The sequence below is a fragment of the Pezoporus wallicus genome, unplaced genomic scaffold, assembly GCF_028554395.1.
Source record: "Pezoporus wallicus isolate ANWC-B61680 ecotype Strahan unplaced genomic scaffold, APGP_CSIRO_Pwel_v1 contig_5485, whole genome shotgun sequence".
NCBI lineage: Eukaryota > Metazoa > Chordata > Aves > Psittaciformes > Psittacidae > Pezoporus > Pezoporus wallicus.
The window spans coordinates 997,933-1,025,056 of NW_026641550.1; the positions used below are offsets into that span (position 1 = coordinate 997,933).

The 27,124-nt window shown below is 41.2% G+C and overlaps 1 protein-coding gene across 4 annotated transcripts in view; it reads left to right on the forward strand.

Moving 5' to 3' along the window:
- SLC66A2 (solute carrier family 66 member 2) overlaps positions 1 to 27,124 on the forward strand; it is a 74,595-nt gene that overhangs the window by 35,369 nt on the left and 12,102 nt on the right. For 3 of the 4 annotated variants that reach the window (XM_057424243.1, XM_057424242.1, XM_057424244.1), the window contains one exon: positions 20,477 to 20,693. The exons of the other annotated variant lie outside the window; for it this stretch is intronic. In XM_057424243.1, coding sequence (XP_057280226.1) covers positions 20,477 to 20,693 — 217 coding nt within the window. The remainder of the gene's footprint in view (positions 1 to 20,476; positions 20,694 to 27,124) is intronic. 4 annotated transcript variants of the gene reach the window in all.

The following is a 27,124-nucleotide window of genomic DNA, read 5'->3' on the forward strand; positions in this document are numbered from 1 at the left end:
GCTGCTTCACTTTAGCAGGTGTGAGAAGCTTTTGCAGTTTCAGACTTCTTTAGCTTGTCACATGCCATTGTATACTTGGTCACATCTAGATCTGAATAGTAAGATTTGTTCTTTAAACTAGGTCTTAGAATAATTTGGTTTGGAAGGAGTTATGTGGTCCCTTAGAAGCAGGGATGAGGTTGCTCAGGGCCTTGCACAGGCAAGTTTTATGTCCAGAGGTACACTCTCAGATAGCAGCAAGAAGCCTCTCTTCTTAAAGCTGAACAAACTTTGTTCTTCATGTATACCATGTACCTCAGCCTTTTGATCATCTTGATGACCCACCACTGGGCTCATTCCAGTAGGTATGCCTTTCTTGTACTTGGGAACTCCATCCAGGTACAGTCTTGCTGGTAGTGAATAGAAAGGAATAAAGACTTCCCTCTGTCTGTTAGCCATGCACTTGCTTAACTGTACAGCCCAGTAAGTGATCAGCTGCCTTTGCAACAAGGACACACTGCTTAATTCTTCTTAAATTGTCTGCTAGGCTACCCTCCACTAGTCTACAAAGCTGCTTGCTAGCGAGTCAGCCCCTAGCAGCTGTACTGTTACTCCTTCCCAGCTGTGCAGTAACCCTGAACTTCATGGTATTACTGTCAGCCTGTATCTCCAGACTAATAGCCATTTGAATAGTAATGCTGTCCCTCAGTCTGTGATGCACTCACCTGAATTTCATGAACTTGCCATTGTCCAGGTTGTTAAAAGATGTTGGAGTCTTGCCCTAGTAGTGAACAGTGCTGTGATATTTTGTGGGCTGTCTTCTGACTGGTCATAAATCGTATGGTTTTCCTTTGGGAGGGAAAATTCTTTAAGCCTGATGATCCAGACAATTTTCTACCCTTTTTATTGACCACTTACCAGTTGGTGTTTTGAAGATTCAAAACAACAATTGAAGTTGTTGCTAATGAAGATACTGTAGGAGACTCAACAGCCTTGCTAAAGGTGCTGTAAACAACATATACTGCTCTCCTCTTGCCTTTAAAGCCAGTCTTTTCATAATAGAAGGCAGTCAGGTTGCATAAGGTATGGTTCGCCCTTGGTAAATCTATGCTGTCTGTTCCTAGTCACCTTCTTGTCCTTCATGTGCTTTGAAGTGACTGCCACGAGGACTTGTTCCATAATCATCCTATAGATGAGGGTAGGCTGGCTGGCTTGTGGTTCCCTGCTTCTTCCTCCTTGAAGATAGGTGTGATTTTTTAATTTTTTTTTTACTTTCCTTGCCCCCAGTCATAGAGAACCTCTCCCAGTCACCATGACCTTTCAGAGATGATAGAGCAGCCTTGCAAAGGCATCAGCCTGCACCCTCAAAACCCTCAGATGCTTCCCATCTATATCCCATGACTTGCATAAATCTATCAATTTAGGTGCTCTCAGACACACCTTCCTGTTCTGTGGGTACTGCTTCACTCCCTCAGCTTTGCTAGTTGGGTTTAGGAACTGTAGAGGGCAGACCTTACCAATGAAAGCACAGTAAATCATTGCTAATGCAGGAAGGCAATAGGTAAGTTTAAAGCTATGTTGAGAATTGTTTGTCTGACTTTCATAGTGACATCCTGCTTTGCTGCTTGTCTGATGCCTTTCAGTTTCTGTAAGCAAAACAAGTTAGAAGACAAATGATGATTTTTCAAGATGATGGCCAAGTTGCCAGTTCAGTGCAAAAGGTGTAAATAATGAAACATTTAAAGGGTAACTCAGCAGACTTCAGAATAAACTTCTAAGCTGAGGTGATTTTAGTTGTTAGTACAGATGCATTGATAGGTTGATAGATCTTTTTCTTTTCCCTAAGTGGTTTGTAACACTGAATGACATGATGTGTGATTAAAGAATTGCTGTTGCCCAGTGCTGTGTGCTCAGACATAATGGATTGTCTAGACAGCTTGCTAGGGAAAAGAATCCTGACTGCATCATGTTTTTAGGATCTTGTTATAGATCCTGGCACATCCACGTTTTGTAGATTTCATATATTTGAAAATAATGTTATCTTTACATTTATGCAAGTGGCATAGAATCAACAGTTTAACATATGAACACATCAGCAGAGTCAACATATCAAGAGTTATGTCCTGGACTGGAAGAAGATGAGGGCATAGACTGCACTCAGTTTCTGCTGTTCATTCTTGAACAGGGGCTCCAAGCGAAAGACAGATATGTTGTCACCCTAGAAAGTTCATTTCATGTGTTGAAGCCCTGTGGGCCTCATTTGCTCAGGACTTCAGCTTCTGTTTACAGATTTAGTCTGTTGGAAATAAGCCTACTGAAATAACCATACCCACTGCAGTATATGGAGTGGGAGAAATGGACAATGAGATCACCCAGAGTCTAATACTTTGAAGTGCTGAGCTGGGTGACAGCTTTCACTTGGTCCCAATTAAAATGGTGTTACAAGGGGCTGGGGTTACAGTAGGCTGTCTGAGCTGGCATAATGTGCTTATGAACTGTTTGTGGAGGTGATGCTCAAGGTAGAATCTGATTGTTACACTCAGCCTGATTTAATTTTTCATTACATTTTATCCTGTATATTTTATTAGCTGCCTTTTACTTAAAGTGCACTGGGAATATGAAGTTGATACTTTCTATTAAGTGAGAAATAGGGAATATATTTAATAAATCTATGCTTTGAAAGCTCTTATTTATAAACAATGACATGTTAACAAGATGTTTCCTTATGCTGCACATTGAAAGGCACTTACCACTGAAGCATAGGTGCTTTGCCATTTTCACTGTTGTATGAAAGGAAAAAAACCCCTTTTCTATTTGAATGCAAGTGTTGTGTTTTTAAGCTGTAATGCACTACCTGACCATTTTCTTGGCTGAAAACAATTAGGGTTAGCTTTATTTTACTGAAAGATTGCCATCCTTCCCCCACTCTACTCTTACTTTGCAAATAGTGATGCACAAAGATACAACTATTGGAAAAGGGGTTTCAAACTCTGACAAGGGGTAATGGGTACAAACTGGAACACAAGAGGTTCCACTTAAACTTGAGAAGAAACTTCTTCTCAGTGAGGGTGACAGAACACTGGAACAGGCTGCCCAGGGAGGTTGTGGAGTCTGCTTCCCTGGAGACATTCAAAACTCGCCTGGACACATTCCTGTGTAACATTATCTAGGTGTTCCTGCTCTGGCAGGGGGATTGGACTAGATGATCTTTTGAGGTCCCTTCCAATCTCTAGCATACTGTGTATACTGTGTGTGTGTGTATGAGGTTTCAAGTGAGAAAGAAGAAAGACCTTTGCTACATTCCAGTTAGCCAGTCTTCCTGGGCTGTTCACTTTTGTGAGATGAAACAGGAAATTCCATTTTATATTCCAGCTCTGAGGCAGGAACACTCAGCAGTGGAACCTAGGTTCTCCGTGTCTGTATTGCGTGGGATTGCTGAGGATGAATCTCTGCAGGGGGACTGAGGTGCTCCTGCTTTCCTGTATGTTCTTGACTCCCTGTTGTAATCACAAAAAGGATGCATGCAATTGGTGCAGTTTTGCCCTCACCCCCATTTAGTTTGTGCCTGCCTCTGTCCCTGAATGCTTCTAGCCTTGTCAAGACTGGAGCTGAAACACTCCACTTGTACAGGCTATAAGCTGGTATCATGGCGCTCACATGGGATGCGAGAGACTGAGGTGGAGGTTCCGGCTTGCACAGATAACTTCGAGTGTATTAGTCTGAGCAAAGCGGCTCTGACGGTCCCCTGGGAAGCCAGATACAGGCAGGAGAGAGGGGCCCCGGTGGGAGCCTGAAGGAAGCATACTAGCCCTTATGCTATTTAAGTACTCATGTTCCCTCTTTGAATGTACATAGCTGGGAGACTATGATTTCCTTCTGACTTTGAATGGAGAAACAGCTGAAATCTCAGTGTTCCCATGAAAGAAAAAGGCCTCCTGTCTTGTTCTACCCAAGACTTCCCGAGTTATCCACAGAAGCTGAAGGCAGATGGATCTGTCTCCATTGTCTGAGAAGGACCTGAATCCCTGAGATGAATACTGCCACCTGTGGTCTTGGATTCAGCAGTGCATCATGGAAAGCGCCTCTGCCTCGCTAGGCTTCACTTACTAATTTTCTTTGGCGGCAGTAAGTTCACAGTTACTTTTATTCATGTTTATTTATTTTTGGTATTATTTTATGAACCTGCAGGCCCAAGGCATGCTGAAGAACAAAAACCAAACACCCCTCTGGTGTGAATGCCAGATTGTCACTTCTGATGTTTGGTGGTTAACAGGTGCCCAAAGAATGACTTACAAATGCTGAAGAGAAGATTATTTTTTTTTTTTTTAGTGAATTATTTGTTGGTTCTGTTCCTGTGTGTTGAGGAGATGGGCTTCATTATGGAAAATGGCACAGACATTGGCATTTCGTGTGGAGGCTGTTTGATGGGAATGCTGCAGTAGCACAGACTTGAGTATGTATAGAAGTTATTAACTAAACACTCCTGCTCTGTTGTACTGTTGACAGTATAAGAAATTTCTTTCTTTTGAACTCTGTGTTTTAAGTATCTTTTTCCTGTGCCCATCCTCTGTCTCATCCTGAGACATGGCAGTCTTTCGAAGTCAGGCAGTACATCATCTTATTCTCCCATCTCCTTGGCTTGATACTTTTTACTATTTCATGCACCCTAAATGAATATTTCAGAAGAGGTGATTACATTAGATATTGTGACAAAATATTTAGACATTTGGTGGTGTGACAGTGCAGTGTTGAGCACTGCTTAGCTTACAGCCACATTTGAGATCACAGCCTGGACTGCTGGAGGGTTGTATAGGAGATTGTGTCAAGGAAGAGACAGGATTAAGGTGGAAGGATTTTTTTGAAAGCCGTATCAGTTCCTGAATTCACTTCAGAGTCTTATCGCACAAACAGTTATTCCTGCTTTAAGGCCTAAACCATCTCCCTTTGACTTCTGAAGACTAGTTCAGTGAAGCTGGGATGAGGAAGGTTGTTTTGGTTGAAAATTGATTTAGAACAGAACTGTGGAGCAACTTTAAAAAAAAAACCTAAATGCAGTGTTTTGTATTGAAGGATCATTTTGTGGAAATGTGCTTAAAAAAAACCTCAACGAAGTAGACATTATTTTTAGATAGATTTTTAGCAAAATTCATTCACTGATTTTATTTTTTTGTTCTGTGGTCATCTCATCCTTTTATACTTTCAGTCACCATTCAAAGACACAGAACAGAGCAAGTATTAATTGCTTCCCAGTCAGTTTCTTACTGTTTGAATAAATGAGATACTTTTATTAAGCTAAACTGAAAAAGTGAAAAAATTATTCTTGCAGAAGCAGATAAAGCTGTCTAAGATCTGGTTCTAGTGCATCAGCCTGAATTCTTTAGATTCAGTATTTGACTCATTAAAACTGCAGTAGATGCTCAGTGATTTAAATGATTATTAATAGAGTGGCAAACATAGGCCTCATGAGGAGCATGCCTAAGCACATTTTAAAATTTCGATTTCTTTTTCAGAATAAATATTTTCAACTTCAAATTTTTGTGTTATCTTGTTACTAAAAGAATTATATGTGATGTCTGTCTATATGAGGAGATGACATGATACTGAGCAAGGTTGGGGAAAAGAGGATATAACTTTGCTGTTCATGTGAAGGTGCTTCCTTTACTCTCTTGGATTAACAGCAGAAAAGTTGTAATTTTTCAGTGAATCATGAATTTATGGTGAGGGTCCAGATGTACTTGGTCTCCATCCAGACACACAGATTGCTAGTAATCAGCATATTTTCTTCCTTGTGGAGGGAGCTATACCACCACTATTCCTGAAGATATGAATGTCTCCTTTCATATGCATTTATTATGTGCCCTACTTTCTCTTTGCTCTGCTCCATGATCAGTATGCATTACATTTACTGCATCAGGATCCTATGTTCCCTCCCATGGGTAACGATAAAAATCCAAACCCCAGAATTCAGTTCTGGCAGATTTATTTTTACTTGTATTGTGCATTTAAAGAAATGGGTCTTGTTCATTTTGAACGATTCCGTGGAGACATAGTCAACGGGAGACAGATCCGAAGTATTTCATGGAAACATTTTTCATTTTTAATAGCTGCTTAAAGCTTTCATTTTTTACTTTACCCATTGCAACTCAAAAGCCTGGTGAGAACTTGGGAGAGGCAACATTTTAAATATTCAGAACGTTGCTGTTTCTTTGCTTAAGTTGTGTGAGTTTTGGGATTTTTTTCCCCCATCAAAATCAGTACCAATACTGCTGTTTCTAAAATACATAGGCTGCTTTGGTTTCTATACACACTTCAGTAGCCTTTGCAAGCTTGCTGCATTTTTTGTGTGTGAATGTGTGCATAGTTATCTTTAAAATTTAAAGACTACCTTCATATTTGTGATTATAAAAATTTTGCCATCCCCTCCTTACTTAAAGTGACCTTTTAGTAACTGTGACTTTGTAACTGTCACAAACTGTGCAGTTGTTGCTAGGTAACTTTTTTCCCATGTCCTTATCTCCTTTGAAAGAAGCAGCCTTTGAAAAGAAACAGTTGCTGGTCTTGAAATTCTCAGCTTCCTTTTGCCCACATTTTTTTTGTCCCTTTGTACAAGCCACCAAAAACTTGGAATGACTTCTTGCTTACATTAAGGTTTTACACTGCTGCCTTTCCCTGTCTTTTCACCCCTTTTCATGTAAAACTTGGGAGCAGTTATTTCAGAAAATGTCTTTTGCCTTAAATTAATTTTTTACCATGTCCTCAGTGTCCTCAGAGATGCTATTTACTCCCTCACGCTTTTCTTCACCCCTTGTTGCGAGGAGGTTGTAGTAGAAAAAGTAACTGTGCGCTCAGCGAACAGAGCAAACTTAATATTGAGATGGCTTAAAATATTTTTATCTAAAAGTTTCTCATTAAATCTCTGTGTATAGTAGATTTAAAGAACTGCTCAGTCTTTGAAGAAACTGTTTCTTCACAGAAGAACACACAAATTTAATGAGGAACTTGTGGATGGGACTATTGTTTGCAGCTCTTTTTTTTTTTTCTTTGTGGTTCACCTGTCATCATTGTCTGTGTCCCCTGCATTCCTGTGTATGGGATGTGTAAAGGATACAGCAGTGGAGGGCAAAGCCCTGTATCACTCAGCCAGGTAAAAAGGACTGTACCCTGTGGTGGTAGAATCATCTCACTGGTGAGCACTGCCACTGCGCTGTCTTCTGCCTGTTTTGGTGTGGAGTTTTTTTGTTGTCCTTTTTAAAAGTAGTTATATTTATAAAGGCCATAACAGCCAAAGTCTTTTGTCTCCAGCAGTGGCTGGGTGCTTCATCCCTGGTGGTGTTCAAGGTCAGGTTGGACAGAGCCTTGGGTGGCATGGTTTAGTGTTAGGTGTTCCTGCCCATGGCAGGGGGGGTTGGAACTTGATGATCTTAAGGTCCTTTCCGACCCTAAATATTCTATGATTCTATGTTTGGCAGCGATGCCAAGATATTCCTAATCCTTTTTACTGACAGAGCGGTTTGTGAGATTATGTTTTGAACCAAATAAGTGAACAGATCTGGGTTAAAATCCAGGCTTGTTCTTTTTTTTTTGTGTGTATAAAATCTTTAAAAACAAACAAACAAAAAAAAAGGCAGGATGGTGGTGGAAATTCTGGTGACTTCACAATGAGAAAAGCTTCAGGGAGCTGAACAGTTGTCCTGCTGTGGCTTGAAAGGAATGAGAGGGGCTTAAACTTCTGCTGGGAAATGTGAACACTTTGTGAATGCACACCTGCATCTACACCAAACTCTTCATGACAGAGCAACTTATTTAAATTTACTACCATTACCCTTCTTTCCACATCGAGGAAGATACATCGACTGTGGAGCATTAAACTGCAGACACAAAACCTTCAGAAACTGTGATATTCAGAAGTGCATCTTGCATAACAGCCACTGATCGTGTCAAAACAGGGATTTATAGTGCATCTTGCATAACAACCACCGATTGTGTCAAAGCAGGGATTTATCTGTGGTCAAACTAAGCAGCTGGGAAGCTGAAGTAGAAATCTGTGTCAGGGTAGCTCTGTCTTGTTTGGCTCTTCCAGTTACAAGTGCTGTAATCAGTAAGGCAGTCTGCAAACACCCGAACTCTGTACTGGTCTCTCTCCTTATAAATTCTTCCTGCTAATGCTATAAAGTAATTTGTGTGAGAAATTCCTCCTGTTTGGTCTCCATATACATCCATTAAATGATGTTAATGTTAGCAAATGAGAAGTGGTAGATTGAGATTTTTCTGCTACTGCTGGCTTGAAATGTGTGAATTGATTGTTGGGGTGAGGGTTGTCACTGGTGAATGGTCACATCTTCACAAACACACACATAAATTATTTCAATGAATTTGTTTGGTCAAAGTTGTTTGTATGTGTTGCAGTTTAACCCCAGCTGACAACTAAGCACCCCACACCTGCTCACTCATTTCCCCTGCCCCTTGGTGGGAGGGGGAGAATTGGGGGGAAAAAAGAGTGAACCCCATGGTTGAGATAGGAACAGTTTCATAGTTGAAATAAAGTAGAACATAATACTAATACTACTACTAGTAATAAAGGGAGATGATAAAAAGAGAGAAAACTCAAAACCAAAAAAGACGGTCAGTGATGCACAGCACAATTGCTCACCACCTAGAGCAGCGGTTGGTCCCTTCCAGGTGACTCCCCCCAGTTCAGATACTGGGTATGACGTGCTGTTGTATGGAATACCCCTTTGGCTAGTTTGGTTCAGGTGTCCTGTCTCGGCTTCCTCCTGGTTTCTTGTGCTCCTCCCTGGCAGAGCATGAGAGACTGAAAAGTCCTTGACTTAGAGTAAGCACTATTTGGTAACAACAAACACTGGTGTGTTATCAGCATTGTTCTCAGACTAAAGCCAAAACACAGTAGTGCACCAGCTTCTAGGAAGAAAATTAACTCTATCTCAGCCAAACCAGGACAGGTAGCATTTATGCTGAGAGAAAACCTTCCTGACCTGATTGTGCCATAGCCTCATGATTGGGTGCTGCCCTAGGACATGGAAAAAGCTAGGTGGAAGGTCCTAGTTCAAATCAGAGGTGTTAAAAATTTGAACTTATTTCCCAAATCCTGTCTGTATGTTTGCCTCTGTCTTTATCCTTCCCCAGATTTTCTGAAGTCTTACTTTTGTTCCAGCATAGAACAAAAGTCCAGGAATACTAATTATTTTTTTTAAAAAAAGGATTCTTGTTCATCAGCCTACCCTATTATTCTTAACTACAATAGATATTTGAAAGGAAACACTATGAAATGGAGTAGATTGTACAGTCATTTTGAGATATTAGCATCTTTGTAATGCAGTTCAGATAATTAAAGCATGTTTGACATTTTCGTGTGTTTAGTAAAGACTGGGCAGAGGAGAGAGGAAGTGAGAAAAAAGAGTGGAAAGCTTCCTAGAATTTCCTGCATGCTTATGGTGATTTTGAAGCATTGAACTACCAATACTAAAATGGGTCATTCTGAGGTTAACTGAGGCGATTGCCAAGAGGTGTTTAGCAGACAATATAACATGATTTTAGCAAAGGAGGCAGCTGCACAAGGCATTATTCTGTTTGGATGTCAAATTAGTGCAGCCCGTCTGGGGCCTAGAATTTGTCTTGGCTGGTGGTGGGTTCCCAGTAAACAAAGATTAAACTTCCCCAAAAATCCTAAATGAGTAGAGGAGTTTATATTTCTAGGAAGAATGTTCAGCTTTGTGTTGTAAACATACCTACACGTGCATGTATGTGTGCATAATTTGAGTAACTAAAAAAAAAAATTAAGTCTCATAAATACTTTCTTTTTGTGGTGTCTTCACAATAGAGGAGATAGGGTCTCAGGAGTGTCAAGCTCTCAGAAGGCTGAAAAAGAGGTCATGTGTCTTTAGGCAAGTTACTAGCTATTCAGTGTTTTCCCCTGGAATCTGCAATTCGAAAGAGGGGAGAAGGGGGAATCATTACCTGGTAGTTATTTACGAAGTTTCTGGGAGTAACTTGCTGTTTTGCACCTGAAACGTGGTATTGTAATCCCTGGCATGGTGGTATCAGAGGCAGCCTGCATCTGGGCTAATCCACAGCTTGGTTTTGTAATATTCAGAAGAACTTTTATTCATCTCTTTAATTACAGTCTTTGAATGAGGAGTATGATAAGTACACGTTGTTTCTATTAGTCTTAAGATCTTCTGAGACCTTAATTTCAAAGAATACTTAAGTACTATTCAAAATAAATTAACCTGTTTTAATAGAGAGTTTGTAACTCTTAACTACAAGAATTTGGAGCCAAGGCTGCCTGCACTTCAGTGCTTAACTTATTCCATTTTAGTCTTTTGTCTGGAGGCCTTTGTGTGCTGCTTGGTAGGGCTGTGGGTGATAACTTAGATAAACCATGCTGAGGATAGTGTAAGATATTGTTAAAACGATGTAAAAATAGTAACTTGGTACTACACATTTTTCTTGCTGTGTCTTTATCATCATCCCTGCTTAAATTACTGTCAGAAAAAGAAGTGTCTTTCTATAGTTAGCATAGGAACGTGTTATTTAGCCAAAAGAAGAGTGAACTTGTCTCTAATCTGCCGCCTCTTGCAGGTAGATGGTTGGGGGGGATTTATTTCTTTAGCTTGACTTGCTTTGGGTTTTTTGACACTCTTGGTATAGGAGGTGAGCAGAATCAGGAGTGTTTGTCGTAAAAGCATTGACTGTCCATAGTCATCAAACTCTGCTGTGGCACTGCCTGTACTTCCCATTTCACTCATATGCTGCACCTTGAGTGGAGGACTTTCTCCTGAAGTCCATGCTCTCGCTCTGTTTCACATGGTTTCTGAAGTTGTTTATGCTGCTTTCACTCCACCTTCCAGATACATAGCTTCCATAGCACCAGTTCCTTTGGGCCACAGCTACCTCCTTCCTGTGGCTTTCCTAGCCCCATGATCTGCAGTTCCTCATCAGTCATTTTGTAAGTTGGCTATTAGCTGCTTTTGCAATCTGTTGGGATAGTCTCATGGAGACAGTGACTAAGAACAGTCAATACATTGGAACAGAAAGGGGAGAGACTTCTTCCATACTGAACAGGCAAAAGCAGCATTAGCACAGTAGATAACTTCAGTAGTGATGTTACTGAGGAGGCCAGTCTTCACAGAGGAAACACAGTCCTGTAATTATATTGACCTAGATATATCTAGGCTTAAGTGCCTTGCCCTAGTAGCAGTACTAGTATGTATCTGTGGTGGTGGTTTTCTGTCTTTTTTTCTTCTAATCTTACTGGCCTGCCCTAGGAGTACATATGTAGTGTTTTCTCTAAGCTAGACTCGGGAAGAAAACAGAGTTTGGTGCATATGTTGCACAAAGTAAATAGGTAGGGGGTTGCAAGCGTACCCCCTGCAAGATAGTCTTGAAAGCATATGCCATGTAGAGGACTCCAAAAAATGCATTTTCTTTGGAAGAGACTAGTCCAGAGTACACTTAAAAAGGCTTTTTCAGGGGGACCAGGGAAGGAATTTGTTTCTGGCTCGCCCAGAATTGGTTACATTTGCTCTGCAGCAGTGTGCAGAGATGGCTGGGCTGAGCTGTACTACTCTGTGTGGATTTCCCAGCTCAGACGGCATTCACCAGCAATCTCTGAGCCCAGCAGTTGGAGCCTTATTCACAAATACCATACTTGTGAAAACTTCTTCTGTATTAGAACAAAATCTTTGTTCTCCTCTGCTTGCTTTTATAATTTTGCTTTCTTTTTAATGATTATAACATTAGTAATTGTACTGTGAGGAAGAGGTATATATGTGTATGCAAGCATATTTAGATGTATAGATAAACACACAAATTAACATTTTGACAGGGCTGATAATAGTGCAGCACAAGTGATATAAACAATTCTGCATCCTTTTGGAAGACAATGATGAGTTAAAGGTCAAGTGAATTTTACATGTCTGTGTGACTGCATTTTTCTCTAAAATGTGGTTTTGTTTTGTTTGTTTTTCTCTTTACTGAGAGACTCCTGTACACTGAAGCTGGGTACAAAGCAAATTACACCGTGAATAGCTTGGCAAAGGCTGTCAGCTGCACAGGAGGTGCCCAGGGTATGAATATTTTGTTTCAGGTTTCCATCCTTCCTTGTCCTGTGTGTTGTTAGCAGCAGGGATAAAACTTTCAGACTAAGTGTAACTTTTTAATTGCTGTTTTTTAAGGTTCACAAAATGGTCGGTATAGTTGCTATTGCTAATTATCTCTGGTCAAGACTGCTGTGCTAAGTGGTATTCAAAAGTTTCCCTTAAAGCAAAGGCCATAAAATCAGGACAGTAACAAATTAATGGGAAAGGCAGGGTGTTATGAAATAGAGTATGGATTCTTTGACTTTTTTATATATACCAGGGCATTTGTGTGTGTTTTTTTTTGTTTTTTTTTTTAGGTAGTTGCAATCAACGTGAGTCAATCTTAACAGTGCAATTACTAATTCCCTTTTGTGAGGAGGTAGATGGGAGGGCAGAGCAGTTGCTGATGTTTGGAGGTATATTGTGATGGGGGACATTATGGAAGATGAGTGAGAAGCCTTGGTGGGGGAGGACAGTGCTGGAAAAATTTCGGGCCACTTATGTATAATTTTTTTGAGAAAGAGGAAAAAGAGCAGGTAATAACCCTGTTGGTGAGGAAGAAACATGAGCCTGATGTGACAAAACAGAGACCCAGCATAAATGATTTTAGAAGCTGGTGACACCACATAAAGCGAGACAAAGAAATTGAAGGCAAGTGCTTGCCTTCAAACTAAAGGAGACAGCTGAGGGAGACAGGGATTATGTTGACGTGGAGGAGATTTCATCAGACTTGAGCTTCTAATCTCAGCTGTTCAACAGTCCTTCACCAAGTACCAGAAATTCCAGTGAGGTTTTAGAAATGGAGGTTCTTTGCATGAATCTTCAAGGTTTATTTGAGTCAGGCCTTTTTCTCTGCAATTAAGATTTGACATTTTCTCCCTCTCAAATGAAAGTCTAAGTGGTTACCTTTTGTTAACTAAAGGATTTGTACTAGAGCTTTTAGGAGAGTCAAATACTAAGATGATTTGCTCTATTGAAACTCTTGACATCAGTCTAGATATAGCCAAGGGAAGGCACTATATGGCCTAAACGGTGTCAAAAATGGATTCCATTGAATGACAGTAATTTGTTTAGTATAAGCTGAACAAATGAAATACCTTTCAGAAGGTTCAAGACCCTCTGGAATATTTTGCTCCCATATTAGACATGCTGGAAAGGAAGAAGTGACAGTGTTTGGGTGCTACCCAATGTGCAGACCAGATGACAATAACCTGTAGATGGGAATGTTGTAAGGTAAAGGAGGTGCTGAGGTACTATGGTGACAGCGCTGTGCAGATACTTAACAGTTCACAGAGATGCAGAAATTCCTGTGTTACAGGCCTGAAGGAATGGAGACGGAGAATGATGATACCAGCATCTCTATAGAGATGGTGAATTCCTTTTATTATTTTATTTTTTTCCCCATAGAGTGGTGTCGTGGTTTAAACCCAGTCAGGTAACTTGTTCACTCACTCCCAGTGAGTGGTGCCGAGCTGACAACAATCGAGGTCCGTGTCCCCCCCCCCCTTCCCGTGCAACTCCCATGGGTTGAGACAAGAACAGTCCAGCAACCGATGTACACAAATCACCACCGTTACTATCAACTACAACAATGATAAGGGAAAATAACAAGGGAAGAGAATACGGTACCACCGGCCAAGAAGACGAGTTCCACCTGGAAGCCCGTGTCCTTCCGGGTAACTCCCAGTTACCCCCCACCCCGGGCATGACGTGCTGTGGTATGGAATACCTCCCTGGCTAGCCCGAGTCAGGCGCCCCATCTCTGCTTCCTCCCGGCTTCCCCTCCTCCCTGGCAGGGCATGAGCCTCACAAAGTCCTTGGTCAGGGTAAACATCACTTAGCAACAACCGAAAACATTGACTTCACCAACACTGTTCTCAGGCTGGAAGTCAAAACACAGCACTGCACCAGCTAGCACAAAGGAAAAAAAAAACCAAACATGACTGCTACTGCTGAACCCAGGACAAGTGGTTTGTATAAGAGCCAAAAGTTTTTGGTGCTAAGCTCTCATTTCTTCTCTTTTGTACCACAAGTGAAACATAACAAGTCCATTTCCAGTCCCAATGAGTATAAAAGAAATGCTGGCTTCAGACAGCATTTTGCAGGTTTCTATCACTTCTTAAAAAACGGAAGAAAGAAAATCTAAATGTATCAATTCTCATTGCTTATCTCTCATGTTGCTTCCTTCTTTCTGGAAGGAAGGAAAGAATAAAGTGCCTAACTGGTTATGTAGTTGGTGAGAGTGAGAGAAGTTACTGATTGCCTGGTAACAGTCATACTGAGCTTTCCTGCTCTTGTTAGCCCAGTTATTTCCTGGATGTCCTGTGGGAAACAGAGGAATTTCAGAACAGAGGATTGGAGAAACCGACCTGCTGCTGAGAGCTTCTCAGAATGAGCAAGGTGGGGAATGCTAGCCAGCAGGCTTCTCTGTAATCCTGCTTCTGGTTTGAGACAAGGCATCTGTAATCAGGATTTCCAGGGAGACAGATAATGCCTGTGGGCACAGCTGGAGGTTACTGCAAGTGTAAAAGTCTCCTTTTCAGAATCTACTGCCCAGGCCTTGTCCCCTGTGGCAGGTGCCTCCCAAGTCCTTTTCAGAGGATGTGGCAAAATTTACTTCTACAAAGATGGTACTGCCGAGTGCAGTGCCTGTTTGTAGCTTAGAACACTTGATGTGTGAAATATCTGAGCCAATTTCTCTTGTCAGCCTGGTGATACAAGTCTGCATCTTTGAACTGTCCAAAGATTTGCCCATATTGCCAGGCTGGGATAAAGAGGGGCATAGTATTTGCCTGCTGCTCAGAGCTGAACCCCTTTTACCGCAGAGACCACAAGCTTCTTGAGACAAGCAAAAGAGCAAGTGAGGGGGAGCCTGCTGCACAGTAGCCAAGTGGTTAACTCACAGGCAGGACAGAGATCTGTAGGTTCCAGCTCCTGCATCCTTAAAATGTGTGTGCATTTTACAGTAAAACCACCATGGATAATAACCTGAAATAATTCCTAGCCATGACTGCATTTTGTAACTGTTCCAGGTTGGCTGAATTACCATTATCAGGCTCTTTCTCAGCATCTAAGCACTCAGGTTTTGGATTCCAGTGTTGCTAAGAAAGGTGTTGGACATCTGATTGCTCAGGCTGGACTCCTTTGATCATGTCCAGAAATAGGCTGTGACAGGAGGCCAGGTCAGGCGTGCAGAGTTAGACCATGGGATTGGAGGTTCTGTGAAGAGCACTGCAGTCTCCCAGAGCACAAGATTTAGCTTTAATGGGGTGGGGGAGTGGGATTAACTACCCAGTAATCTGTTTAGAAAGGCACTCAGGAGTAGAGACTGTCTAGCATGCTCTTAGAATGAGATAGTGAGCAGTGTTTTTCATACAGGAGGCCAAGGGTTTGATTATGGGAGGCAGTTTGGGTGCATGGCTATGAACTGATGGTATTTATAAGGAACAGGAGGGAGCACAGTAAAATAAATCCATCTGCCTTCATAAGAATTTCCTTGGTGAAGCTATACAAAGGGCTAAATGCAGACTCTCCCACCTTGAAAAGATCGAATGTAAATTGGAAGCTCTTCATTGACCTTGAATGCAAGAGAAACCAAATGGAAAATGGGAATTGAGTCAAATGACTAAAGACAAGTGTAAGTGAATGTAGCACAAAGATGTAGGTACAGAATTAGAAAGGTCAAGGCACAAAATAAGAGGCAACTAGCAAGAGAAATTGAGAGCTACAGTCAATAATTTTTAGGATGTCAAAGTCTTTGCTTCACTTTCCTGAAAGGAACTAGCATGGTAGCTGACTTAGTATATAATGCTTCTTGACTAAAAATAATGTAACTGTTTGGACTCTTGTGTCATCCTCAAATGAAAGTTGATACTGTGGATTCTTCTTTGTGTCATTTGGCATATATCCCACACCATAATCTTCAGTGTACTACTTACATTTTGGCTTGACTAGTGCTAACCATGGTTATTTGCAGTGCTGTCTCTGCCTGCTTTACATTTTTCATAGCTGACATGCAATGTGCCTCCCAGAGGAGGTCTTCTAATCTCATCTTTCTTCACCCTCAAGCTGTGTAGACTTTTCTCCAGTCATTGCACAATGAACCTACTGAGCTACTCCTTCCCCCAGCATCAATGGGATTTTCAAACATAAATATCTCATCTATCACTGGATTAGCATGTTTAAAATGTAATTCACTGAGTGGATTAAAGAGCTCAGGCATGGGTAATAAGATAAAGTACCTTTCACTGCAGTAATGCCAATTCAGATCAGTCCAGGATGTTAGTGACTGGGAGATACCGTCTGAACTGCATCAACTGAATAGAGACTCATGTCATAAATTTCTTTCTGGGCAGGATGGGGAGCTAGTGAATGGAGTGAGCTGTGCAAGCAGCGCCTTCCTACTTCAGGGACTAGAAAGATCATGCATCCGGATTTAAATTTGACAGATTTTATGACATTTGATAGAAATAAGTTGTGGTGTAGTGGTATTTCTTGTTTGTCCTTTTAAAGAAAGGGGACAATGTTTGCTGGGGAAGGAGGGCAAAAATCCCAATATTGTCTCTATTATTTGTAATTTTATTCCAACGTGAATAATGATTGTAATAATATTTATAACTTTGTTCAGTTCTGTACCTCAAATGATATGGCCCAAGGCACTGGTTGGTGTCCTCTAATTATCTTCCTGCGACAGCTGCGGCTACATCTGCCTCTCAGCTCTGCTGCAGATTGCTCTGTATTGGAGGAGGACAGGACTTGTCTGCACACACATGTAGATTTTGTTCTGTTTTTAAAACTCCTCCTGGTTTTATTTCTCCTTTCTGATTTTATTTAATTTTTAAGGAACTGTTCCCATTTGGTTTTAAGCATTTAAAAGCCTTTTTTTGTATACACCTATCGCAGTACTCAGCACAATCAACATTTTTTTCTTTGAAAGTGTGCAGCTCTTGTTACAGGACTGGTATGTTTGCACCTCCCTGAGAAGGGAGCCGCTTGGAAAAATGAGTCACAGTTTGTTTCCAAACCTTCAAGTGATGGGTATGTGATATTTTTTTCCCTTTGAATTTCTGAAACCACTTGTCAGAGAAGATAAGCTTCAGCCTTGGTTAAAAAGAAGCAATCGTGGCAAATCAGTCAAAACAGTTAAAATTAGGGCCAGAGAAAGTATGACCTGTATGAAAGGTCATTTTATACTTCTTCCCCCCTTTTTTTTTTTTTTTTAAGTTCAGTCATTCTTTTCCTTTGTCCTGGAAGTAGTTGGTAATGCAGAATTTGGTAATGTGGAGTGTCCTAAAATAGACTTCTTCATTTGGAAAATACATCTGTTAAGTAGAGCAGTTGGTGATTATGTATTGGTATGTTTTAAGATAAACAGATGTTTTTCTGTAAGGTTATGACTGTTCTTATCTCATTTTGTCTTTCTCATCTTCTTCTCCCTCTCTTCAAAATTTATAGCAGAAACTAGAACTTACTCATAACCTAGTATAGTGAAATGAAAACTATATGCACCATGATAGTTTTGAGCAAAAGAGAATTAGTCTCTTTCCTGTCTTAATAATTAACTCTCCTGCTTCAGCTGAGGTCTTGTTTCACATGATAGTTTTCTCATCTATGTATGTTATTATAATAGAAATAATACTGAAAATTTTCAGTATTTTTCAGTACTCAACAAAAGATGATGAGTAAATTATCATCATTACGAGATTTCTTGGCTGCCTAATACTAGGTTCAGGGACATTAGTACTTACGTGAATGGAAATGGACTTCAGTGCATCAGCGCTGAATATGCACATAAACAGCTGGTGTAGGAGGAGATAATTGCATGTTTAAGTGTTTGTGTAGGTCCATGGATTTTGTAGCTGGTCTCACAGTAGTTGTGTGAACATTGACTGGTTTTGTTCCATGAACTTCCAAAACTTCCACACCCTCATGTAGATTTAGTTCTTTCATTTCTATTAAAAAATGATATTGGGGAAATAAGGATTTGGTATACAGAGGTGGGTTTTTTGAAAAAGATCTTTTAGCACCTGGAGAATGCAGGAAAAACACAGTCTATGCAGGTCAGCCCTGACACTGTATCAAAATTGAATGACCCATGCTAGAAACTAAATGCAAGTTTTCTACCCTGTATATTTGAATGCAAGTGCTCTGACCAGTGCTTTAGATGTCTGTGAAGAAATGTCTGTGAAGAAACTAAAGGCTGCCTGAGAACATCTCAGAAGGTTTGAAAAAGTAATCTGGTAAAAGCAGTAGTTACATCTTGATCAAAAGCCATCAGTACCTCCTCTGTTCCAGAATGGAGGTTGCTTTTTTAAATGGTCTAAAACCTCACTATCTTTGTCCCCTTCTCTTCTGCTGTTCATTATTCCATCCGCATTGTGAGCCCAAATGCCTCTCTCGCTTTTTCAGGGACATTTACATTTGGAAGCTTTTCTTGCAAATATAAGAGTTGTGTAGTGCCACACTTATTGTGTTGGGTGAAACCATTTGCTTGGTATTGCTCATGAAGCTGTCAAAATAAGTGTGAGTTTACTTTGTTATGCCTCTGCGATTTCATGTTATGCAGCTGTAGATCAGGCAAAGTGAAAAAAATGGGAGTTTGGGTGTCCGTTATTCCTTCTACTTTGTCAGAGGTTCTCATTGACTCTGCTCCCCTGCAGAAAATGCAATAGACATAAATTGAAATGGATAGTCTTTTCCTGCCATTGTGGTTGTGTTGTGCCCTCCTTTTGTTGCTTCATTCTGTTTTGTTCTTCCTTCATCTCCAAACAGGGAAGCCTTCGCAAAGCTCCAAAACTGCATGATGCTCATGTGCTGTGTGAGCTGTGCCAGCACTGGGTCTACCTTTTATTTAGTCTTGTGTCCCTGAATTCTTGAGTCCCAGGTGACACTGCCATAAAATACTGAAAGTCAATGTTAAATTGACAGTGGTTTTGCCACAGATTATTTAATTCAGTTCAAGGAGATGGCTGACAATGCTGCAGGTTGGGCATGGCTCCTGTCCTGTTTTGCTTTCCTCTTTGTGTGGCAAAGTACCATGATTCAGCTGGATGCAGACAGTAGGGTTTGAGGGCTTGCAGAGTACTAAAAAGGGGAGACTAGTTAATAAGAGCATCTGAGGGTAAGACTGATAATGATATGAAAGTGTGAAAAGATGCAGAAAATTACATTAGTATTTGGTGTGTATGCCTGTGTATCCTCAGGCAGCTAAGTGCCTATATTCCCATTTCACTGAATTTGTTGTTCCTGTTTTCAGTGAAGGTCAGTGTCTTCCTTGCCTGAGTTAACAGTGTAGCATCCTGTACTTCTGCTCAGGAGGCAGCGACAGAAATCTTCTAGTGATGTGCTGCTGTGTTGCACACATTTGGGCTGGTTATAATAACCCTGTTCATTGTCTTGACAATTAACAGAATCAAGTTGGCCTAAGGTAGGTGTTTTAACTTTGCTTTTAAGGTAGGAAGACATGAACACCTACTAATGAACAGTTATTTCAGAGTTCTTATTCAAAATTGTTGTTATTTTGCTATACAGTTGATGATAAGGGTCTTGTATATTTGATTATTCATCGATACAACAGCTACATACCTTCAGTGGAATTCTGTTAACGTACTAAGCAAATGTCATGGCTGGTTTGTACTTTCCTCTCAAGAGAGGATGTTGTGTTCCGTGATACAGCGTTTTGTTCTGATAGATGTAGAACTGGGTGTGCACCCTGCATTCATGGGGACTGCCAAAGGCAGGAGTGAAGTCTGTTTTGCCCTTGGGGTGAAAAGTGGTGATATCTGTGAGAGGCCTTGTTGCAGGAGAATTTTTGTCAGTCTTGCACCTACCTCAGTAAAACTGTACCACGGCAAGCAGCTGCATTTCACCAGGGAACAGAGCTGTGGTCTTCAGGTGACCTTCTAAGCAGCTTGGATTGAGGCAATGTGTGAAGACAGAGATAATGACCTAAGAGAGAGAGCACTTGCATTGATGTACTTGGGGCATGGACTTAGTGTTTCAGAATTTTTTGTGAAACACTTCCTATGCTAGCTCTGCTAGAGTCAGATTCATAATTCTTCATGTTTGGTACTTGAGGGTCAATGCTTGCTCTTTGTCATCTTTGTAAATATTTGGTATTTTGTAAGTCTTTGTTTTATTGTTTCTTTATTGAACACTCCCCAAAAAATGCTTTCCAAATCAAGACTCTTATTTTTCTTGTTGGTTTTGAGTTTGATTTGTTTTGTTGTTTTGTTTTGGTTTTTTTTTTTCAGTCCTTCCTCTTATTTTCTATCTTTCCCTGCCTCCAGATACTGACAGTGGCTCCCTCATGCTTCCCAGCTCTCATTTCCACTCTGATTAACTTGAAGTCTGGTTGGGAAAACATATTTTATTCTTCTTCCGTTCCTATTCTGTTGCAGATTTTGACTTGAACTATTTCTGGCATTGGAGCAAGTTTACAGACTACGTGCAGTGTGTCCTGACCTTCACCGGTGTGACCGGTTACATCACTTACCTCTGGCTTGACTCATCTCTCTTTGTGGAAACGCTGGGCTTCCTTGCAGTGTTCACTGAAGCTATGTTAGGTGTTCCTCAGCTCTACCGTAACTACCAGAATAGGTCTACGGAAGGAATGAGGTATGGTGTCTGTCTTATGTAAAACAAGTAAGTGTGTCCTTGTGTGTGTAGGTAAATCTTAGTGTAGTTTGGGAAAGCTTTTCTAGGAAGAGCAGTTTCATTTTCCTAAATTTTACTTGAAAATACAGCAGCTGTTGGAGTAGATTCTGTCAGTAGCTGGTGCAGCACTGCTGAAGGCAGTGGGAGCTCCATTACACCTCTGAGGTCTGACCTGTTGTCTGAGTCCAGCTGAACAGTTCCAAGGTGAAATACGTTTTAGTGCAATAAACGTTTAAAACTACTGCTGTTGCTGTTAGCAGCATATAAAAGTTCAACTCAAGCTGCGCAACACTGATAATTAGAAATGGACTAAAGAGATCTTGCATAGCAAAAGTAATGAAGAGGAAAATTTTTTGAGCCTGCAGCAAATAACTCTGCCAGTGTAACTCACATATTAGCTTATCACTTTTTTGTAATACATTATTATGTATGTAGCAAATGACATCAGTATTTATTTTTGTGTAACTTTTTTGCTTGTAACTGACTTTTAAAAAAGCTCAAAGGAGGCATTTACAGTCACGACTAGGAAACCATTGGTAAACAAGTGTTGGACAGAAAACTAATCTTGCACCCACTCTTGGGGTATTAAACTAGATTATCTTTTCATACTGTATACTGGATATCTCAGCAATGACACTGAGATTTCCAAATCGCAAAGGCAACTTGTAAAGGTTTTTAAGAGACAAAATGTTCACTTCGGTGCATCAGTGCACTGGTCTGTAGGAACAGTAGAGCAGCAAATTGAGTTCACGGAGTGCTGTAATCATTTGTGACGCTGTCTTCTCTTTCATTGTTTTGAAATGACTTCTGTTTTGCTGCTTTTAAACTTGCTGGGATGATTTTTAATGTGGTCAAAACAAATAACCACTCTCCGCCAACCCCAAACCATGTTCTTTGTTGTATTTGTTCCTTCTACTTGTTTGGCTTGGAGGTGCTTATACTAGCTACTTGAAGTTCTTTTCTAGCTTGAAATGTTGTTGAGGGAATGTACAGAAATTTGCTTTGATGCTTAAGGCATTTTCTGCTTGGGAGCCCCTTTGGTACAGAGTGAGTCAGGATGAGGCTGAGATGGGCTAAGAGAATTGGGGCTGTTCAGCCTGGAGAAGAGAAGGCTGTGTGGAGGCCTCATAGCAGCCTGCCAGTATCTGAAGGGGGCCTACAAGTATGCTGGAGAGGGACTCTTCATTAGAGACTGTAGTGATAGGACAAGGGGTAATGGGTTTAAACTTAAACAGGGGAGATTTAGGTTAGCTATAAAGAAGAAAGCCTTTACTGTGAGAGTGATGAGGCACTGGCACAGGTTGCCCTGGGAAGTTGTGTATGCTCCATCCCTGGAAGTGTTTAATGCCAGGTTGGACAGGGCTTGGAGCAACCTGGCCTAGTGGAAGGTGTCCCTGCCCAGTGGCAGGGTTTGGAACTGGGTGATCTTTAAGATCCCTTCCAACCCAAACCATGCTATGATTTGATGGAAGTTTTTCACAAAAGCTCGTAAAAATCACTTGGCAGTGAACCTTTTTGACTGCAAATTCATGGGCTACAGTTTCTTTTCTGTCAGTGCTTGGACTTCAGAGCCGCTGGTTAGCAGAATCTCCCCAGGTGCGAAAAAGAATTTTAGCATTAGGACTGAGCTGAGCTGAGTGTCTTGAACACTCAGAAGCACACATTCCAGGTGATACCCCAGTGTGGCCATCAATGGTTAGCTTGGAAGTATGGGCCCAATAAGCAAGGTAGTCTTGCAGGGGTTGTTGAGCTCCTGGTGTGTGCTGTTGTCTCTTTACTGACTGCACGCTTGGGTACAGGTTAGCACATGCTATGCCTGGCTCAGGACTGCTTGCGCAGCTGAAGGGTTGGAGGGACAGAGCCAGGTGACCTGGGTTTAGCAGTAGCAGTCAGTTTTTCTCCTTCTTGGTAGCTGGTGCAGCGCTGTGTTTTGACTTTCAGCCTGGGAACAGTGCTGATAACACCAATGTTTTCAGTTGTTGCTAAGTAATGTTTACCCTGACCAAGGACTTTGTGAGGCTCATGCTCTGCCAGGGAGGAGGGGAAGCCAGGGGGAAGCAGAGACAGGACACCTGACCCAAGCTAGCCAGAGGTATTCCATACCACAACATGGCATGCCTGGGGTGGGGGGTAACTGGGAGTTACCCGGAAGGACACAGGCTTCTGGGTCGGACTCGTTTCTTGGCGGGTGGTATTGTATTCTCTTCCCTTGTTATTTTCTCTTATCATTGTTGTCATTGATAGTAGCGGTGGTGATTTGTGTTGTACACTGGTTGCTGGACTGTTCTTGTCTCAACCTGTGGGAGTTACACTCTTTCAGTCCTCCTCCCCATCCCTCCGGGAAGGGGGAAGGGGAGAGCCCTGGGGTGGGAGGGGCCTCGATTGCTTCCAGCCCGACACCACTCACTGGGAGTGAGTGAACAAGCTGTCTGGCTAGGGTTTAAACCACGACACCAGGGAAGGGCTGTGTCATCCCCTTGTCTCTCTTCTAGTCTGTGGCCAGTTTTCAGTCTGCTTGAAAGGACCCTCCTTTCTGCATATCTTTGCCTGTCACATTTGGTTGACACTGGATCAAAGGCACAAAACTTCACCACCTAGATACAACTAGCACAATCAGTTACTCTGCTTATGTGTGAACCTGTCTTGATAAATCTGGCCTAAAAAGGCTGAATGAGGAAAACCTCATTGCATTCAATCAGATCATTGTGCAATGAAATAAAGAAAATAGTTAGTCCCTCCTGTGTCAGTACTGTACTGGTCACAGTGATTATCCTGTTTTAAAAACCACAAGTTGCCGAAGGAGAAATAATCAGCATTTATCATCTCAGGAGCTGCCGGAGCCAGGAGCTGCAAATTTTAAGAATGCTTTTCCACTCAAAGTGTTTTATGATGTGTGCTGCAGCTGTGAGCCAGTTACGAGCAGGCATTTATCTGAAAGTATCCAGTGAAATAAGTGCAGTGTAAAGAGATATGAAGGAGAAATTATATTAAATGTGTATCCTGAGATATTATTTCCTCATTTTCACTATAGATAATACTAAAAATAGGAGAAGATGGTATGTCTTGGGAAGATAAAATTTTGTTGTGGGGTGCTTTTATTTGGTACTGCTTTATAGCTTTTTGCTTGCTATGCAGCTCTTCATACAGTTTTTTTAAGACAAGCGTTTGACTTTCGAGGACAATGTTTTTCCCAGAGACCAATCCTTTCTTTATTCAAACTCTGTGGAGATTAATGTGAGCTGCTAGGTATTTTTGCCTGTATTGAATTAGCCAGGTGCTGTGATGTCGGGCTTTATTCAGGGCTGGCTAACCAATGTGTGGCCACCCCCTCTATTGATATTTTAGATTTAAGGAGATTAGGCAAGTGCTGTAAAGGTGCCACTGCTGTGGTTTCTTGGGATTTTTTTTGCCTGGGGGAATTTTTGAATAGTGAGTTACTTGCTTTGTAGTTCTGCTGTTTAAAAGGAAACAAAACCCTAATCCAGAGAGGAGTAGCATCAGTTGTGCGTGTTTCTGCCCAGGCACTAGTAATGCATTAGCTTCTTAACTAAAAATAAATTTAGTTCCATAGAAGAGAGATGTTAGATGCAGTTGACATCTGTTACAGCAGCTTCATTACATATCTGTGCTTCTTTGAGGAGGTTCAGTGAAGGAGTAAGAGAAATTAACTGAAAAGGACTTAAAAAGTGTCAAAAGAAGAAAAGTTAAAAAGAAGATAATGCAGGCAATACCACTATTGATTCTGCCCATCCCCAGCTTCTGTTTCTCACTGAGAGAAACTGCATGGATGAGAGCAAAATCAAAGAAATAGAAGTAGGGATAATGGATGCATACATGAGAGTTTTCCTCTTCTCAGTGTGCCATACACATAAGGCAAACACTGGCCAGTACAGTGGTGACCTGAGTTTGGAGTGCATTGTGTCCTGTCTGGCACTAACAGCAATGAAGCTGCTGAAGAGAGAAAACTCTTTCTCTGAGGCTTTGAGATTGTAGACTCCAAATCCTCATATAAGCATGTCTACTCTTATTCTTAAAATAGTAGTTGCTTTATATACTAAATAGTCAAGAGAGAGGAGGTTGAAGAGGGGTACAGGAAGTAGGGGCCACTGAGTTAATTAAATAAGAATAGCTTTATGGATTCAAATCATCTGACCCATAAATTGAGAAGCAGGTTTTTCATTACAGAAAGCATTGTATAGACAATCATAAGCGACTGAGTTCTAAAAGAGAAAGTAGATTTCAAGAGAATAATTGGGAACTAATAGGTAAATCTGGGATCCTCGCAAATGGAGTAATCAAGGTCTTAAGTGTGAACCAGAAATACATTGCTAAATGCAAAATTATTAGCACTACTTAAAAGTGGTTTGTACTTTGTGTTGTATAGGCTATTCCTTATTTTCACTGCCTTTTCTACTGCACTAAGTTAATCAGAGTTGTCAGTGTGCTTACAAATTGCCCATTTTAAACTATTCTTACCATTTATTGTAGTTATGTGATCGTATTCATCTTCCTAAGTGCTTTTTCTGCTCAGATCTTTAGCTTTCTCTGTGGGTTTGCAAAAGTTGTTGTCATTGCTTCTGAGGCTCCAGACAGCATTCATACAATTTTCTGGGGAAGTTTTACTTGTTCTATTGTTTTGCTTTGGTGACATTTCTTGTTTAATTACTGTGTCACTGATCAGCTGGTTACTATTGTCCTAAATGGTTGCATTTATATAAAATAGTCTGGGGTTTCTAATTTCTGGACTTTGCATACATATCCATGTTTGCAACAGTTTGAGGAGTAGTCAGTAAACAATTTTCATGACTGGATGGACCAATTTTTTTGTACAGCTGTAAGGCATATCACTTACAGCTTCTCTTCTCGCTACCCTTTTTCATTTGTGGTTCTAATAAACACCAGAACATCAGATTCCCTTCCTTAATCTGGCTGCTTTAAAGTTAAGAGTTTCGAAAGTCATCTCTAGTCCTCAGAAGATTGCTAGTTTCTTCTCCCTTTGAAGTGTTACTAAGTCAGGAAAGTAAAGAGGCTTGGTCTTTCTTTAGTGCACTCAGGCAGAGTCCTGTCAGCATGTGAACAAATAGATTGAAAACATTTTGTTCTGATCCCAGGAAGCAAACGGATTCTCTGCTCCTCTCCCACACCCTCTTTTCAATCACAGCAGACCTGTGATCAGTGCTTCAGGTTCAAGGACCTGCACTTTTGCTTGAGTCCCTGTGGGCATACGGCCTGTGGGTTGCTGTGCTGGGGTCAGTGCTGTGTTCACCTCTGTGCTTGCCTGCTGTGCCTCCCCAGAACTGTTCTGTCAAGGCCCGTAGCACCACAGTATGAGGCTCCAAAGGCAGTTCTTTGTGTCCTGTGCGCTCAAGACATCTGAGAATTCCAGGAACTGAAGGAAGAGGCAGGTGAAAAAAACTGGTGATGGAGACTTTCTTTCCCTTACCCTTCCATTACTTCTGACAGGGTGAGCAGCAGTATCCACTTCCCTTAAGTATCGTCCAGAGTGCAGCACAATGTGGACTGCTAAAGCTCTTGTTCATATTGAACCTCTTTCTCATTTCTCTTCCCCTGGCACCTCAGCCTGTCAGTTAAAAAGGTAAATTCAAAGCAGTTGACTTCAAAGCAAAAGCATTCATCTTTTACAAATAGTTCAAGGCTTCTTTACAGTAATGGGAATAAAACACTGTTGGCATATTTAGTGAGTGCTTTTTTCAGTTGGTGCTTTTCACTGTGCCCTGAAAATTTGGAATACAAGAGAAAATGTACTTCTGCTAGAAAAAAACACATTCCATTAAATTTGGGCACTCTGTTTTCTGCTGGCAAGGAAGTGTCATGCAAGGTATTTTGCATAATTAAGGTCAGGTCTTGCCAAGATGCTAAAGTTCAGAACTGAGGCACCTGAGAGACTTAAGTTTTCTAAGGATGCCCTTTTTCCTCTGTTACCTAACAAATTTAGGAACAGAAGTGCCTCAATTCCAATGCCGGTATTATTTTGACAGAACTCACCACAGTCGGTTGTGTAAGTGGAATAAGTTATCTACTTACGTGTTTGCAGAATTGTCTCCTGTCGTGGTTTAAACCCAGCCAGACAGCTCTTTCACTCCTTCCCTCCCTTTTCCTCCCTCCTTCCCCCCTCCCTTCCCCGCTCCTGGAGGGATGGGGAGGAGAATTAAAAGAATGTAACTCCCATGGGTTGAGATAAGAACAGTCCAGTAACTAAGGTATAACACAAACCACTACGGCTACCACCAATGATAATAATGATAAGAGAAAATAACAAGGGAAGAGAATACAATACCACCCGCCGAAAACAAGTCCGCCCAGACAACCCCATGTCCTTCCGGGTAACTCCCAGTTACCCCCCTGGGCATGATGCCATGCTGTGGTATGGA